We start from the raw sequence: 17,520 nt of genomic DNA on the forward strand, positions 1-17,520 counted from the left end.
TCTCTTATCTTAACTTTTTTGGGGGTATTTTCTTAAAACTGCATTGTTGGTTAAGGGCTTGTAAGGAAGCATTTCACCTGTGACAAATAACATTTGATTTGATTTGGATATCCTGGGACTGGAGTGTGCAATATCTGAAAGTGAATTAGTAGATAAAGGAGGACTATATCGGACAACTGTCTGTAGAACGTTAAAAAAATTATACAAGAAAATAATAATAGAACTGGGTAAAAAAAATATGACTGGGAAAAGAACACAACTCGCAAGATTCTAAATAGCACATGAATGTTGTTTTAATGAAGAAACACTGAGGGAGGGGAAGAGTCATTCCTTTCAACTCTGGAAATGGTTCAGTCAGGAACAAGAGCAGTATCATCCAATGGACAATAATATTATGTGTAGTACACTTCCATTCACTAGAAATTTGTGACAGTATATTTCAACATGTCTTAATCCAAAAAAAGAAACAGAGACAATATTAAAAATGTCAAAATAGGTGAAATAATATCTTCATCAATGATGAGTGGCCATATTTACTTCATACATACTCAGTACACCAACCATACCCAAATATATCTTATGATGATATACACAAATGGGAATTCAATGTATTATTGATTTGTGATTGTATGATGTTTTTCTCATCCGTGTTTATGCAGTGTTTACTCCTGTCAATTACACAATAATCACATTGTAACCTTTCCCAATGAGTATTGGTAACTCTACTCAATGTGATATAGAGAGCCTAAAATCCTTCATTTTATCATTTCAAACCAGAGCCATACTGTATATATAGATCTATAGATACACATAGATTTATTTGGGTCTGGCACAAAGCAGTTGACAACCCCTTCTCGGGCTGATGTTACTGTCAGTTACCACAGTTGTTCCACAGACACTCAACTGAGACGGTATATGTCATGGTGGGAACTTCAGTCGGGGAAGACAGAAGAACGGTATTAAAAATCCAACATGAAGGGCATGGGGATGTGGGGAGGGAATACACAACAACGCAAGAAAAAAAATGATGGCAAGCTTTTCTGATTGCTCTACAACAGCAGAATCAAGCCTGAAATAAACAACAGAAATGAATCAAATAAACAAAAATAAATAAAAATGAAGCAACTTTAAGTGAAATGATAGTGCTCATTTTTAGAATATTAATCAACATAATCTTCAACTTACAAAATGTGAAAAGTTTGTGAAACTATGATGCCATATTTGTCATGTGGTCAACCAGTGTGGGCGAGCATGCTCATTGGGGCTCCATAGGTCACAGTTAGCACGCACCCCACCAGGCAGGTTTCAACTGTATTCCCCCACTGCTGAAGTAATCTACTCTGTCTGCTGTATGTCTACTGTTCGTCTCATCCAATCAGTCTACCCCAAGTTATGGAAGCCATATCCATGTCAAAATATTTTGGTATGAATCTGCTTGCATAGTGCGTTAGGTACAACAGCTAACAAAATGATGCAGCTGCTACAGTTCCATGTCAGACCTGTTAGCTCCATGAGACCTACTGAGGCTAGTTGCTACTGAACCTGAAAATGACTGAGGAACATCTTGACGCAGTTCTGCGTTAACCCTCCTGAGGATTTAGATGGCGAGACGCGGACATAAAGTACACACACATAGAGCAACAGTACACAGTTTACACGCATTTAGTACAATCACATACAGTACACACACAACGTCATATAGGGATAACAGTATGGTCCCGTGTGGCTCAGTTGGTAGAGCATGGCGCTTGCAACGCTAGGGTTGTGGGTTCAATTCCCACGGTGGACCAGTATGAGAAATGTATAGTGCACGCACTACCGTAAGTTGCTCTGGATAAGAGCGTCTACTAAATCAGGGTTTCCCAAAGTTGGTCCTGGGACCCCCACATACCCAGACTAAACTGATATTTACCTGACTTGGAAATAGTAAGCACATGATTGTGACTGCAGAAGCAAAATTACAAAATGTCTTAGAATTCTCAGAACCGCTCATAATAAAAAAAACTTCAAAATTAAAATCTACATTCATTCTTTAAAACACCACCTTGACGTCTTTTGAGATCTACTCAATAAGATAGGACTCATGAGGAGACTGAGCCACACTAAAAATACTAAAATAAACCTCAGATTTAATCTGGAGAACAACACAACCTCCCCAACCTCAGGAGAGGTGAAAGAAAGTAGGCAAGTGTAACATGTGTTTTACACTGATATTATTTCAAATGTAGAAATTAAGTAAATGTAACAACATATGTACTACATTAATATAAGGAGACAGACACATGAGTGTTAGTGCGCTGTATTTTCATGTCTGACTTAATAGCACCAAGTTTAAAAAAACACAATTTACAGACACAAAAGAGGCAACCATGCTAGGTGTGGAAAGACAAGGTATTTTAGAATCAGATCAGAAATGATTTGGCAGAATTGAACGGCACCATTACTTCTAATAGCTTGTTTTTAAAATCCTGTCTGTTTGTTTTTAAAATCCTGTCTGTTTGTTTTTAAAATCCTGTCTTCCCCTGAGATGTGTCTTGATGCTGCTTTGTGACGTGACCTCTGTGACCCCTCTACCAATAGTGTGACAAGGCTGTGATCATGCTCGCCCCTCAGGTTCCCCTACAGAAGTGAAGAAGAAAGTAGAAGGCCTAAATGTCTTCAAGTATTAACACAACTAGGCCCTATAAAAAAAGCCCTGGACACACAGTATTAGAACCCAGAATCAACTCTAGGACAAAGTAGAGCAGTTATGGTTAGTTTGCATGTTTCCCCCACAAATATATAATATATATTTATATGTATATAAATAAAAATTCAGTGCTGTAAAAACATCTCCAACTCCATAGGATCTGACCCATCGTAGAAGGCCTATAGCGTTTTACTCTCTTGTTGTCATGGCTAAAAGCTACTGCCGGGAGTATGTAAACTGTACTGGATCTGTGTTAATAGTCCTTGACCTTCATTGACAATACAACACTGAGGAAGTGAAGATTTGTTAATATCATTTCATTTTTTCTCTTTTTTTTGGTTTAATGCACATAGAGCAAAATATCATTTTGTGTTGTGTATCTTTGTTTTTGGTAGGAGCAAAGCACCACGTTTGTATCAAACTGACTGTGTGTACGCATGTATGTAAGTCTCTGTGTGTTTGCGTGTAACTGTGAATGTCTGTGTGTATCTTGTCTCCATAGTCTCTCTCTCTGTCTGTGTGTGTGTGTGTGTGTGTGTGTGTGTGTGTGTGTGTTTGTGTGGGGGCTGCTGTAGGTCTATGAGGAGCAACGGCCCACGTTGATGCCATTCTCTGCGGTGGCCTGCAGCTCGATGGGTCTGGCCAGCTGCTCTCCCGGCCGGGCGTTCATCAGAGACAGGTTCCTCACACAACCTTCGAGCCCCGATGAGAACTTCCCTCCCGTCATCGCAAATATGTCCGGGGCGCCACCTGTAACACACAAACACACATGAGTACACGCACGCACACACACAACCTCAGTGCATGTCCTTAGAAGAGACACAATATCACCTCTGTCAATCAGTCATTTGCCAATAGATTTGGGACAGTGTACTTTCAAACTTTTTGGAGACCTTGAAAATTAATACTTGACATTTTCCCAACATGTCTCTAACGGGAAGAAGGACACGTACCCAGGTATACGTTGCCTTTGGTGTTCACCATGATGCTTTTGCCTTGTGATTGTCCTTGTTGAAAGGCTCCTCCGTCTATCTGAATATATCCCTGTTTACCAGTTCTGATCACACACACAGAAGAAAACGTTCCTTACTCGTATAATCATTACACTTCATCACAAAGCACAGAGAACATTCGTTGAGAAAATAAATCACTACTAAAACTATAAACATTTTCTATTCTATTAACAGTAGATCTTCCACTGTATGTGGAATAAGAGGTGAATAATACAAGTTGTAACGGAGCATGAGAGTGGAAGGTCATGTACTGTGTGTTACCTCACAGCAGTGACCTTGTGCCATCTGCCATCGTTGATGGGCTCTCTGGACTGGATCTGAGACTCACCACTGCCCAGCTGGTAGCTGTGGACAGACAGGGAATATGCAACAGCAGCATTACTACTGGGACTACATAGAGGAGAATAAATACCTAAATTGAGGCCTGAAATTACTTACACCCTTGATAAAGATGAGTATACAATATAGCTCAGTATTTTAATTATTTATTTTATTCAGTCATTCTTGCTCACCTTTATGACAGGTGTCAATCATTTTGGACCCCGCCGTATGTGCTTATTTAGGACTGGTGCAAACAATATTTACTTTACCAATCAGATATACGAACAGCATGGGCATATTCCTTAGGATACCACCACAGTGATGTCAGTGATGCTTTCTTACCTGAAGACAAGGTGTCCGTTTTGCAGACCAAGACTGATAAAGTCCTTGCCCTTGCCTTGATCTCCAAGTTCCTAGAAATAAAGTTATTTGGATTACAAATTATAGGAAAGTTATGACAGTATAATGACAGACAGTAAAATAGCATATACTGTATCATATACAGTAGGTATACTCAAATTCTACTTGAGAAGGTCTGGTCAGACACATTTCCTAGGTGGCAAAGGTCTGGATGAATATTGTCATTTGTTGGCGTAGTAACAAACCCCCACCTCACAACCCCAAACTGCTCACACTGTTTTTGTTGGAGGAGAGAAAATGTTGCAATTTTAAACCTAATTTCCCACAATTCTTCACATTTTGCAGAGAATCCATGTCTTATGTGTGTTTATATGATACCACGGGTCGAAGCCCAACCGAGTAGTTGAGAACCGCGGTCCGTATTGACCCCATTCTGGGTCCAAATCGCACCGCGGTCAGCCAGTTGAGCATGGGGGATATACTGTACAGTATATCTAACATACTGTATATCTGGATCATACAGTAAAACCATAATGGATTTTTTCATATACTGAGCGCACAGGTTTTGTATTAAGACTTGTGGAGTTCCCTGTATTGTATAAGATACACACAAATATATTTTTAGACCTATTCAGGCTTTGATCACAAACCTGAATCAAGCTCCTTTTGGTAGTACAGAACAATTGTTACATGCAACATAACAATGAGCATTGAAGCTGTCACAGCCATCGTGCATATTATACAACATAGATATTATTGTTAAGGATTGATTGATTGTATTTAATTGTTAATTAAAGCTAGTAGGCTGCTCCAGCCGGAGAAAACAACACAAGTTCAAAACATGTATTCCATAGTTATGGTATAGATATAGTGTAAGACTGTCAAATCATCTTACAATATATCTATACATGAAGTACATATCCTGAAGTATACCATATTTACCAGGTGTTTTGGTGAGGTGGATACCTTTTTACTAGCATGCATCTTGCGGAAATGGCTAGCGCCATTAACTGACTCCTGGGGAAGATGGGAAGGGGCTTGGGTTAGAGAGGCAAAGCAACAATCAGGCAACATGCAGTGCAGTCAATCAAAACAGTGCTGTCAAAACCATGCCAAACCATGCCTGAACCTGGAACTGTGACGTAGCTCGCTCAGAGCCAACATGCCAAACCATGCCTGAACCTGGAACTGTGACGTGGCTCGCTTAGAGCCAACATGCCTGAACCTGGAACTGTGACGTGGCTCGCTCAGAGCCAACATGCCTGAACCTGGAACTGTGACGTGGCTCGCTCAGAGCCAACATGCCTGAACCTGGAACTGTGACGTGGCTCGCTCAGAGCCAACATGCCTGAACCTGGAACTGTGACGTGGCTCGCCCAGAGCCAACATGCCTGAACCTGGAACTGTGACGTGGCTCGCTCAAAGCCAACATGGCAAACCATGCCTGAACCTGGAACTCTGACGTGGCTCGCTCAGAGCCAACATGCCAAACCATGCCTGAACCTGGAACTGTGATGTGGCTTGCTCAGGGCCAACATGCCAAACCGACAGCCAGTCTGTAAGTTACATCAATCTCAATACAATGAGAAAGAAGTGAGATGTGAGAGCCAGTTAAAAACATGAGAAACAACCAAAAGGAAACTTTTAGTCTTAGAAAAGCGAGACACAAATCCAATGTATTATTATATTTACTATTATTAATGACAGTGAGTGTAAACGGAAGTGCTGAATCAAAGTTCTGCATGGTAGGTTATTGGTAAATATGTGATTAGATAGTAAGGATGAAAAATAGTGCTGAGTATTGCCCCGGGGGTGCATGAGTACGGTGGTCAGGTTAGGACATACCACTCCCTGCCACAGGATCAGGCCCTCTTTGGAGTTGCTGTTGACCTTGATTTCCAGCTCAATGGTCTCTGGAGTGTCAGGGCCGCTGCAACACACACATACACACACAGACATTATAACACACACACACAGACATTATAACACACATACAGACATTATAACACACACACAGACATTATAACACACATACAGACATTATAACACACACACAGACATTATAACACACACACAGACATTATAACACACACACAGACATTATAACACACACAGATACATTATAACATACACACACAGATATTATAACACACATACAGACATTATAACACACATACAGACATTATAACACACATACAGACATTATAACACACACACAGACATTATAACACACACACAGACATTATAACACACACACAGACATTATAACACACACACAGACATTATAACACACACAAAGACATTATAACACACACACAGACATTATAACACACACAAAGACATTATAACACACATACAGACATTATAACACACACACAGACATTATAACACACACACAGACATTATAACACACATACAGACATTATAACACACATACAGTGCATTCAGAAAGTATTCATACCTCTTCCTTTTTTTTTTTTTTTTTTTTACAATTTGTTACATTACAGCTTTGTTCTCAAATGGATTAAATAAACAAAATGCCTCATTAATCTACACACAACACCCCATAATGAAGAAAACAGGTTTTTAGAAAATGTTTGCAAATGTATTAAAAATAAAGAACAGAAATACAATTTTTACATAAGTATTCAGACCCTTTACTATGAGACTTGAAATTGAACTCAGGTGCATCCTGTTTACATGGATCATCCTTGAGATGTTCCTACAATTTGATTGGAGTCCACCTGTGGTAAATTCAATTGATTGGACATGATTTGGAAAGGCACACACCTGTCTATATAAGGTCCCATAGTTTACAGTGCATGTCAGAGCAGAAAAAAAAAACATGAGGACAAAGGAATTGTCCGTAGAGCTCCGAGACAGGATTGTGTCGAGGCACAGATCTGGGGAAGGGTACCAAAACATTTCTGCAGCATTGAAGGGCCCCAAGAACATAATGGCTTCTATCATTCTTAAATACAAGAAGTTTGGAAGCACCAGGACTCTTCCTAGAGCTGGCCACCCGGCCAAACTGAGCAATCGGGGGAGAAGGGCCTTGGTCAGGGAGGTAACCAACAACCCGATGGTCACTCTGACAGAGCTCCAGTTCCTCTGTAGAGAAGGGAGAACCTTCCAGAAGGACAACCATCTCTGCAGCACTACACCAATCAGGCCTTTATGGTAGAGTGGCCAGACGGAAGCCCCTCCTCAGTAAAATACATATGACAGCCCGCAAGATTGAACTCTTTGGCCTGAATTCCAAATGTCACGTCAGGAGGAAACCTGACACCATCCCTACGGTGAAGCATGGTGATGGTAGCATCATGCTGTGGTGATATTTTTCAGCGGCAGGGACTTGGAGACTAGTCAGGATCGAGGGAAAGATGAATGGAGCAAAGTATAGAGAGATCCTTGAAGAAAACCTGCTACAGCGTGCTCAGGACCTCCAACTGGGGCGAAGGTTCACCTTCCAACAGGACAATGACCCTTAGCACACAGCCAAGACAACACAGGAGTGGTTTTGGGAATGTATTTGAGTGGCCCAGCCAGAGCCCGGACTTGAACCTGATCAAACATCTCTGGAGAGACCTGAAAATAGCTGTGCAGCGACGCTCCACATCCAACCTGACAGAGAGGATCTGAAGAGAGGATCTGAAGAGAGGATCTGAAGAGAATAATGGGAAAAACCTTCCAAATACAGGTGTGCCAAGCTTGTAGCACCATACCCAAGAAGAATCGAGGCTGTAATCGCTGCCAAAGGTGCTTCAACAAAGTACTGAGTAAAGTGTCTGAATACTTATGTAAATGTGATGTTTCAGCGTTGAATTTTTAATACATTTAATACACTTTAAACCTGTTTTTGCTTTGTCATTGTGGGGTATTGTGTGTAGATTGATGAGGAATAAAACTATGTCATCAATTTTACGATAAAGCTGTAACATTAGAAAATGTGGAAAAAGTCAAGGAGTTTGAATGCTTTCCAAATGCACTATACACATGGAGAAAGAGAGTGTAAGAGGGGGAGAGGGAGAGAGAAAGAGAGAGTGGGGGGAAGACCCAGACATGGTTTTAAAACTACCTAGACCATGTCAATGTCTCAATACAATAGTGACAATTGTAGAGAAGGAAATTGATACAGCTTAAAGAAAGTTACTTCCTTCTCCACTTGGGAAACTCTGGCTCACCTTCTGGGGAAGATAGTCTTGGGAAGAGCAAGGTAACCGTTGTCATAGAATTTAACTGCATACTCAATGGGGGCATCTATAAAAACAGAGTAGAAAACACAACACCTCAGTTTCCTGTATGTTGCTATATTGAACCTTAGTGTTAGCGCTCCCTCCGGTGGCAGCATGGTGAATAGAACCTCCGCCCAACTGGCTCAGTTAGAAACTAACAGTGGTTAGTACACAAGTTAAGAAAGAGGGAAAAAGACAGATAAATGTTCTTATCAATACTTGTATTCATATTTTTAAATAACTCTACTTTTGACACATTCCTCAACACAGTATTTTAAACTAATGTTGCAGATTGAAAATTCTGTATTGACAGACAAATGTGCAAAATACCAGAGCCAGACGACATTCTCCATAGTACATGTCATTCATCACACACACTAGGTCTGTAGAGTCAAGCGAGACAGGCATCTCAGTGCAGTGTGGACCCAGGCGATCGAGTGCTCCATGCATAGTTATCATCTTCAAGGGAGTTTCAACTCACCCAAATGGCTCTCACATCATAATACTTTCATCAAAATACTTTTAGTGGTTAGTAACTGACAACGAACATCCTTGTTCCAATGGGTAGAAAATAATGCAATTCTCAGTTTCCAACGAACGAGAGCAGAAGTGGAGAAAAAAAACAGTTGTTCTGTTGTTGATTTGGACAGGCAGTTTGGAAGATGGCAGTTTGGAAGACGGCAGTTTGGAAGATGGTAGTTTGGAAGATGTTGCAGTAAGTAGTTGGTTTTGTCACAGGCTCGACAGGACACTTGTTTAGGAGAGGACAAAAGGGGAATTCTAAATGTCTTGCATCTCTAAAACATACACAGTATCTCAAACAATAGAGAGAAAAAGTGTCAAAGGGCCAAAACCCAATAATACACAACCGCAAGAAGACGCAATATCCATCTGCACACCACCGTACCCTTAGCCTTTAACAACGTACAATTCCCCCCTCCCAACATTTCACAGGATAGGAACCCCAGCCACCAGTTCAGTACAGAATATGAATGTGTAGCGTTGTTTTGGTAGTACAGTGTTGTGTAAGTTTCTCTGATTTGCTGAGTGTGTGTGTTAGGCTGGCGGCGGGGGCCATGCGGGGACTCTCGGGGGCCCTTAGGTCGAGCAGATGGGCCCCTGACTGTTAGTCACAGTTGTGTCAGGCAGAACTGAAGGGAGGGATACTGTACCATTCCCCCCGCTACCCTCCAAATTCCACAGGGCATCGGCGAAGCTGGAGACCTGGCCTGTGTGTGTGGAATATAGCCATTAGAGGGCAGGGATAAGACGCACAAGATCATGTGGCTTTGACACCCAACACTACAGACCACTGCTGGATCCTATAGAGTAGAATAGTTTTTGGATGTTACGTTGTGGAGGTTAGAGTGTGGAGAATCATCTTCATATGGGCCCATTCCTTAGACGAGGGGTCTGGTTGAGGCCGAGCTAATGCAATGGTCCATGGGAGAGAGATTGTTATGTCTACTGGTAACTAATATCTCTGTCAAGACTATAGGGGTGTATTCTAAGCTAACATATACACAGTGCTACTGTGAAGCGATTTGATGGTATGCCCAGAGATGTCTGTATCTCCTAATGAAGAAACAGCGCTACAAACAAAATCAGCAATCACAATTATACCATACATCAGCATTTATGGCAACAGTGAAAATGTTGGACTAATTGAGAGAAAACAAAAATACTATATGTGAACACAGTCAAAGTGTTATAATTAGGTAATTAGGTTGCAATGATTTCTTATCCAGATACTCTATCCAGAATTGTTCCATTTGATCTGCTAGTCTCCTTCACTGTCTATGATAATAAAGTCACATCTAATGGGACTAGAATATATAGTGGAATGGTTGTGTGTGCATTGTGTATAGGAGGGGACTACAATATATAGTGGAATGGTTGTGTGGGTGTAGTGTATAGGAGGGGACTAGAATATATAGTGGGATGTTTGTGTGTGTGTAGTGTATAGGAGGGGACTAGAATATATAGTGGAATGGTTGTGTGTGTGTAGTGTATAGGAGGGGACCACAATATATAGTGGAATATATAGTGGAATGGTTGTGTGTGTGTAGTATATAGGAGGGGACAATAATTTTTAGTGGAATGGTTGTGTGTGTGTAGTGTATAGGAGGGGACTAGAATATATAGTGGAATGGTTGTGTGTGTGTAGTGTATAGGAGGGGACAATAATATTTAGTGGAATGGTTGTGTGTGTGTAATGTATAGGAGGGGACTAGAATATATAGTGGAATATATAGTGGAATGGTTGTGTGTGTGTAGTGTATAGGAGCGGACTAGAATATTTAGTGGAATGGTTGTGTGTGTGTAGTGTATAGGAGGGGACTAGAATATATAGTGGAATGGTTGTGTGTGTGTAGTGTATAGGAGGGGACTAGAATATTTAGTGGAATGGTTGTGTGTGTGTAGTGTATAGGAGGGGACTACAATATTTAGTGGAATGGTTGTGTGTGTGTAATGTATAGGAGGGGACTAGAATATATAGTGGAATATATAGTGGAATGGTTGTGTGTGTGTAGTGTATAGGAGGGGACTAGAATATAGAGTGGAATGGTTGTGTGTGTGTAGTGTATAGGAGGGGACTACAATATTTAGTTGAATGGTTGTGTGTGTAATGTATAGGAGGGGACTAGAATATATAGTGGAATATATAGTGGAATGGTTGTGTGTGTGTAGTATATAGGAGGGGACTAGAATATAGAGTGGAATGGTTGTGTGTGTGTAGTGTATAGGAGGGGACTACAATATTTAGTGGAATGGTTGTGTGTGTGTAATGTATAGGAGGGGACTAGAATATATAGTGGAATATATAGTGGAATGGTTGTGTGTGTGTAGTGTATAGGAGGGGACTAGAATATATAGTGGAATATACAGTGGAATGGTTGTGTGTGTGTAGTGTATAGGAGGGGACTAGAATATATAGTGGAATGGTTGTGTGTGTGTAGTGTATAGGAGGGGACTAGAATATATAGTGGAATATACAGTGGAATGGTTGTGTGTGTGTAGTGTATAGGAGGGGACTAGAATGTATAGTGGAATGGTTGTGTGTGTGTAGTGTATAGGAGGGGACTAGAATGGTTGTGTGTGTGTAGTGTATAGGAGGGGACTAGAATATTTAGTGGAATGGTTGTGTGTGTGTAGTGTATAGGAGGGGACTAGAATATAGAGTGGAATGGTTGTGTGTGTGTAGTGTATAGGAGGGGACTAGAATATATAGTGGAATGGTTGTGTGTGTGTAGTGTATAGGAGGGGACTAGAATATAAAGTGGAATGGTTGTGTTTGTAGTGTATAGGAGGGGACTAGAATATATAGTGGAATGGTTGTGTGTGTGTAGTGTATGTGTATAGGAGGGGACTAGAGCAGTACTCACTCTCTCCACAGACGGGGCCATTGAAGCCTACAGGACACACACACTGGCTGTTGACACAGCTGCCTCCGTTCTGGCACTGGTCACTGCTCTGGCAGGTATCCTTCAACACCTCACATCGCTCACCTGGAGAGGGCACATAGACAGGGGTCAGAAATTAGAGGGGTCAAAGTGGCATTAGGGGGAGAGATACACACGACAGTTCTCGTTTGGGAAAGATTATTTTCAGAATAGGGTTATTGAATGCCAATTATTAAATCAATCTACGGCACATAGCTCTAACCAAACTGAAATCCCATAGATAAATTAAGTACAATGGACTCACCCTCGAAGCCGTCCTTGCACAGACACTGGTACTCATACTCGGCGCTCGGCATGCAGCTGGCCCCGTTTAGACAGGGGTTGCGGTCACAGGGACTGTTGTCCTTACACTGGATGATGGCCATGCTGTCTGTGAAGCTGTAGGACAGGTCCACCTTCTTACCGTTGATGGACACCTGGACAACGGACAACACAGAGGGTTAGAGGTCCAATCAAGTCCAATTATTCAAGTCAAACGATCAGGGAAAAGAAGACAGTTTCATGTTTGTTTTTTAAACTATTGATGTTCTGTGACTGTGTGGATATGTGACGCTATTGTAGTAATATGGTGGTTATAAACATGACATAAGTGCTTATGAATTATAATAAAGGCCATCATGGCTCATGCTGTGTGTGTTTTGAGCTCACCTCTCCTATGCATCCATCGTACACAACACTGATGTTAAGGGCCTTGGGTATGATATCAAAGTTGGGGACTCCTCCTAGGTACATGGGGGTGTGGATATTCAGGCCCTGGGCCTTGCCTGGTGACGACCTCCTGACCTCCCGGCCACCGTCAATCTTCAGAGAGCCATCCTTGTCGAGGCGCCCGGCTTCCAAGCGGTGCCACTGGCTCAGGCTGACCGGCTCAGGACTGCGCAGGACAGCTTGGCCTGGAAACAAAGACAGTAGCATGATTTCCACTATTATACTGTCTGAGCACGGCAGTGCTTGCTAATGCTTTGCTAGTTTCCTTTTCCACTGTTTTGTTGATACCTGAGAGGAGCTAAGTGTGAAAACTAGGCCAATGAAACAGAGGAGATACTTCATCTAGAGAAAATGATTATATCGGTCAACAGTTACAGGTGACTCAAGCAGAGACATAAACATGCTATCCATGAGTTCATCTGACTCTGGGAAAGTAGATAAAGTGCCTCATTGCCAAAATCCCGAAGTATCCCTTTTAGATTCAAGAATCTATGGCACAACCATAAACAGCTTTGAGCTCGAAAACGAAAAGGTAACAGTTGGAGAGGATACAGCAGATTGAGTAGCTATCATAGTATAACAGTATCAGGGCCTCTCACCCACATCAATAAATATAATTAATAATACAACTCCTTATTGTGTACTATGCAGTATACAGTATTATATTGAATCTCTACACTCTCACCAGTCCCCAGTTCATAGCGGAACTGCACGTGTCCATCCACCATCTCCAGGGAGACAAAGTCCTCCGTCTTCATCTTCTTGCCCACGCTGAAGAACATCAGACCGTCCAGGTTCATGGGTTTGAACTCCATCTCGATGCGCAGGTCGTTGTGGATGTTGGTCAGAGGAGGGTATGCAATGTACGAGTCCCTACCGTCAAACAGGGGAGTAGTCACCAATTCACCTAGAGGAAACAAACATCAACAAGATGTTCAAATATGATGTTTAGAAAGAAAGTGGGATCATGCCTCAATGGTTATACGGTACAGCAAACAAGGGAAAGGAGGTCCGCTGTCGTATTGCCATCAGAGGCCCGTGTGGGGCAAGTCGTGGGGCGAGCCGTGGGGCCCGTGTGGGGCGAGCCGTGGGGCCCGTGTGGGGCGAGTCGTGGGGCCCGTGTGGGGCGAGTCGTGGGGCCCGTGTGGGGCGAGCCGTGGGGCCCGTGTGGGGCGAGCCGTGGGGCCCGTGTGGGGCGATTCGTGGGGCCCGTGTGGGGCGAGTCGTGGGGCCCGTGTGGGGCGAGTCGTGGGGCCCGTGTGGGGCCTGTGTGGGGCGAGCCGTGGGGCGATTCGTGGGGCCCGTGTGGGGCGAGTCGTGGGGCCCGTGTGGGGCGAGTCGTGGGGCCCGTGTGGGGCGATTCGTGGGGCCCGTGTGGGGCGAGTCGTGGGGCCCGTGTGGGGCGAGCCGTGGGGCCCGTGTGGGGCGAGCCGTGGGGCCCGTGTGGGGCCCGTGTGGGGCGAGTCGTGGGGCGAGCCGTGGGGGGCGAGTCGTGGGGCCCGTGTGGGGCGAGTCGTGGGGCACGTATGGGGCGAGCCGTGGGGCCCGTGTGGGGCGAGCCGTGGGGCCCGTGTGGGGCGAGCCGTGGGGCCCGTGTGGGGCGAGCCGCTGTTCTACCATCTTCGGGTGGGCAGAGACTTGCCCACTCGAGGAGGGGACATTGCAAAGGAAAATAACCTGTTTCCCTTACCGTCCATGCACTTGTTTCCAGACTTCCCCAAGTGGCATCGGCAGTCGTAGCCCAGGGTGTTCTGACGGTTGATGCAGGTGGCGTCTGGTCCACAAGCCTCTGGGTGGCAGTGCAGGGAGGAGTGGTGCTGGCAGTTACTCCCTGTGAATCCTCTGGGACAGCTACACTTGTACAGACTGGCATCAGAGTCCTGGCATATCCCTCCATTCTGAAACAAAACATCACAATGAATGAATTGTATTTAACAAGTGGGGTCTGAGGTAGTGGTGGTCAGCTGACCTGACAGGGACGGTCAGTGCAGACAGGACAGTTGGACACGCCCGTAGAGCTGCGGTCCAGATCCTTGAAGATGACCTCATCACCTTGGATGACCAGCTTACGGATGCAGCCTGGACAGAACAAGAACATGAACCTTAAACCATGAACCAATGAGAACTTTCCAAAACAGTGAACAATAGCTCTATAACATTTCAAAATGATTGAATTTCACTTCCAGTTGGCACTAATATCACTCCATACAGTGTAATCAAAGTGTGTAGTACTGTTGTTAAGCATAACTAGCTACAAAACAAAACAATGATCTCTAACCAATGAAGCCAGTCTTGAGGCTAGCGGTCTTGGCCAGGAGGGTGTAGTTGGGGTAACCACCTACATACAACTCCTCATTCAGATCCAGCCCCTGGAACTTGCCCTGTGATACGAGACAGGAAATAGTGTTCATGGATTAATCTCCTGCATATGTACTTTGTATAAATTCAACAGTCTATAACTGACCATGAAAAACTACCTGGGAGCTTCTGTTGGATATTTTTGTCTGAATAATATTGTTCAACAGTCTCTGGATCAAAAAACTAATAATGTAAAACTACTTGGGAGCTTCCGTTGACTGGAGCCTCTCTGTCCACTACAATGGAGCCCTGTGTCTGGTTTCGGTGGAGTTCTATGGTGTGGAACTCTCCTAGTTTGATGGGTGTGGGGTAGCGGATGGTGGCCATGCCAGAACCCACGTCAAACCTGCCGGGAAAAAATAGTTCAGGTTAGCGTTATTGCTATCGTTCTTGTTATTATCATTGTCACTCTCATCATAATCGTGATCAGCATCAATATTGACAGAGTCTAATGTCAGTTTAAGTTACCATTTATCAATAACTTGTTTATTCTTACACATTGAGGTCATATAGCGTGCATAGCAACCCCTAATGCTCCAGAATGACACAGCCAGGTGCTCACCTGAACTCAGGCCTGCCTCCCACCAGCCCCAAAGAGATGAAGTCTGCTCCCATGGTCCTCTTCTGTCCGTTATAGATGATCATACCTGGTGGAAAAGTAGAGGTACAATTAATTGTGTTCACACACCTCCCCTCCTTGAGCCAGTCAGAAGCAGAGGCACCAGGGCGAGAGCTGAGGTCACTCAGTCAAAAAAGCTGCATGCTAGCAGGTTTAGGGCCAAGCTTGGGACAGTCAAAGCCAGGTTCTAGTATCTGCTGCCCTGGGGCATTGCTCTGTCTGGTCTGGTCTAGCTCTCCCTTTACACGGGCTGCATGCCAACGAGACATGCTCTGCTAAACTCTTCCCAACTAGCACCGCGGCCATCATCATCATCAAGGTCAAAGCCAAGGCAGTCTAAAACCATGCCTCCTAAACATAAGCATATCCCTAACATCTATGGCTCTGAAAGGGAAGAGGATAGAGCTTAAATGCGGCACAAGTGTTGCTTTGTTATTCTGTTCACTCTGTATAACTTCCATTAAGTTGGTATGGAAGTTGTCATCAGAGTATGTGTGTCACTCGTTAAGCACCCCATCTTGCTGGTGGTACTGTGCTCTGTACTAGCGTCAGAACTGGGAAGACAAATGCCTATAGCCACAAACAATACTGTACAATGTCCATTATGAGGCTCATTCATTGTATAGGTGAATGAGACATTGTATTTCATTAATTTTGCAATAATAAAGTGTGTCTTTGGAAGCAGCATTGCAATCCTGTTGGTATAAGCTGATGCAGAGTGATGAAATGGATTGTAATAATGGCCATCTTTCCATGCATCGGCATCATACTATCTCGACACCATTAGGCCAATGACTGTAATGGATTGACGAGCGGGGGGCTGCCAATACAACCATCATGCCTGAATGAGGACATAGGTCATTCTCCATAGGCTTCTCTCTCACTGCTACCAGCTGTACTCTACATTACAATGCCTTATAGCAAGGTAAAAGGTAAACATCACTGGTGGCTTTTCTGGACTTTTAGCCCAAAAAGCAACACCTGCTTCATTCTTGAGTGTGTGAGTTACAGCACTGCGACTCACCCGCATACAGTATGAGACCTTCACACAGCATAGGTGAGAACAGAGGGGGAGTGTGGAGAGATAGAAGAACAGGGGGGTAAAATCATACATGGGAAAACAACAATAAATGACAAACAAGACAAAAATAAGGAACAACAACGTACTAAAGGACACAAAATAAGATCATAACAGATGGAGTATCATTGAGTCATAAAAATGCATAAATCCACTGGCACCGAAACTCTACAGACAAAAACATTAGTCTAGTACATTAATGTGATTATACCAATGTGACTGAATTCTCACCATCAGGATTGTCTGGCCTGAAGCTGATCTTGATGCTGAAGGACTTGTAGGCGTTCTTGATGGTGGGCAGAGTGAGATAGGACAGGGGCTCCTGGGTGAAATGGGGCATCACTCGATCTGTAGAGATAGAGGAGTTATAGTTAGACACTGCCAATATTTAAAGTTCCCCTCTGATTGAACTGACTGTCTATGAATTACAGACATGGAACAGGGAATCATAGAGTTGGATACAGGCAACAATGTTATATTCTCTTCCACAGTGTGTTTCTATAGAGCTGACTGACCATGGACTTTGAGGGTGGTGAAGGCCTCCACTTTTCCCTGCTTGTTGGAGGCAGTGCACACGTATGTCCCAGAATCCTCGTGGGTCAATCCAGGAACCGTCAAGGTGTTGACTACCTGTATACACTTAGGAGGAAGCTCCCCATCCAGCTACAGAGAGAA

The 17,520-nt window shown here is 43.5% G+C and overlaps 1 protein-coding gene across 50 annotated transcripts in view; it reads right to left on the minus strand.

Moving 5' to 3' along the window:
- Window positions 1-268: 268 nt before the first annotated feature.
- hspg2 (heparan sulfate proteoglycan 2) overlaps window positions 269-17,520 on the minus strand; it is a 187,193-nt gene continuing 169,941 nt past the window's right edge. For 35 of the 50 annotated variants that reach the window (XM_090185100.1, XM_090185087.1, XM_090185065.1 and 32 more), the window contains 20 exons: window positions 17,361-17,508; window positions 17,077-17,193; window positions 16,792-16,809; window positions 15,711-15,795; window positions 15,350-15,494; window positions 15,069-15,171; window positions 14,760-14,869; window positions 14,481-14,688; window positions 13,476-13,697; window positions 12,731-12,975; window positions 12,327-12,498; window positions 12,005-12,127; window positions 9,791-9,847; window positions 8,568-8,643; window positions 6,229-6,313; window positions 5,326-5,400; window positions 4,366-4,436; window positions 3,964-4,047; window positions 3,643-3,746; window positions 269-3,439 (listed from right to left, as the gene is read on the minus strand). In XM_090185100.1, the coding sequence (XP_090041226.1) occupies window positions 3,267-3,439; window positions 3,643-3,746; window positions 3,964-4,047; window positions 4,366-4,436; window positions 5,326-5,400; window positions 6,229-6,313; window positions 8,568-8,643; window positions 9,791-9,847; window positions 12,005-12,127; window positions 12,327-12,498; window positions 12,731-12,975; window positions 13,476-13,697; window positions 14,481-14,688; window positions 14,760-14,869; window positions 15,069-15,171; window positions 15,350-15,494; window positions 15,711-15,795; window positions 16,792-16,809; window positions 17,077-17,193; window positions 17,361-17,508 (2,421 nt within the window). In that variant the 3' untranslated portion in view covers window positions 269-3,266. The remainder of the gene's footprint in view (window positions 3,440-3,642; window positions 3,747-3,963; window positions 4,048-4,365; window positions 4,437-5,325; window positions 5,401-6,228; window positions 6,314-8,567; window positions 8,644-9,790; window positions 9,848-12,004; window positions 12,128-12,326; window positions 12,499-12,730; window positions 12,976-13,475; window positions 13,698-14,480; window positions 14,689-14,759; window positions 14,870-15,068; window positions 15,172-15,349; window positions 15,495-15,710; window positions 15,796-16,791; window positions 16,810-17,076; window positions 17,194-17,360; window positions 17,509-17,520) is intronic. The other 15 variants (XM_090185103.1, XM_090185104.1, XM_090185076.1 and 12 more) reach the window with 11 other exon arrangements.

This window comes from Oncorhynchus mykiss, chromosome 9 (genome assembly GCF_057628025.1).
Source record: "Oncorhynchus mykiss isolate SJ-2025 chromosome 9, ASM5762802v1, whole genome shotgun sequence".
NCBI lineage: Eukaryota > Metazoa > Chordata > Actinopteri > Salmoniformes > Salmonidae > Oncorhynchus > Oncorhynchus mykiss.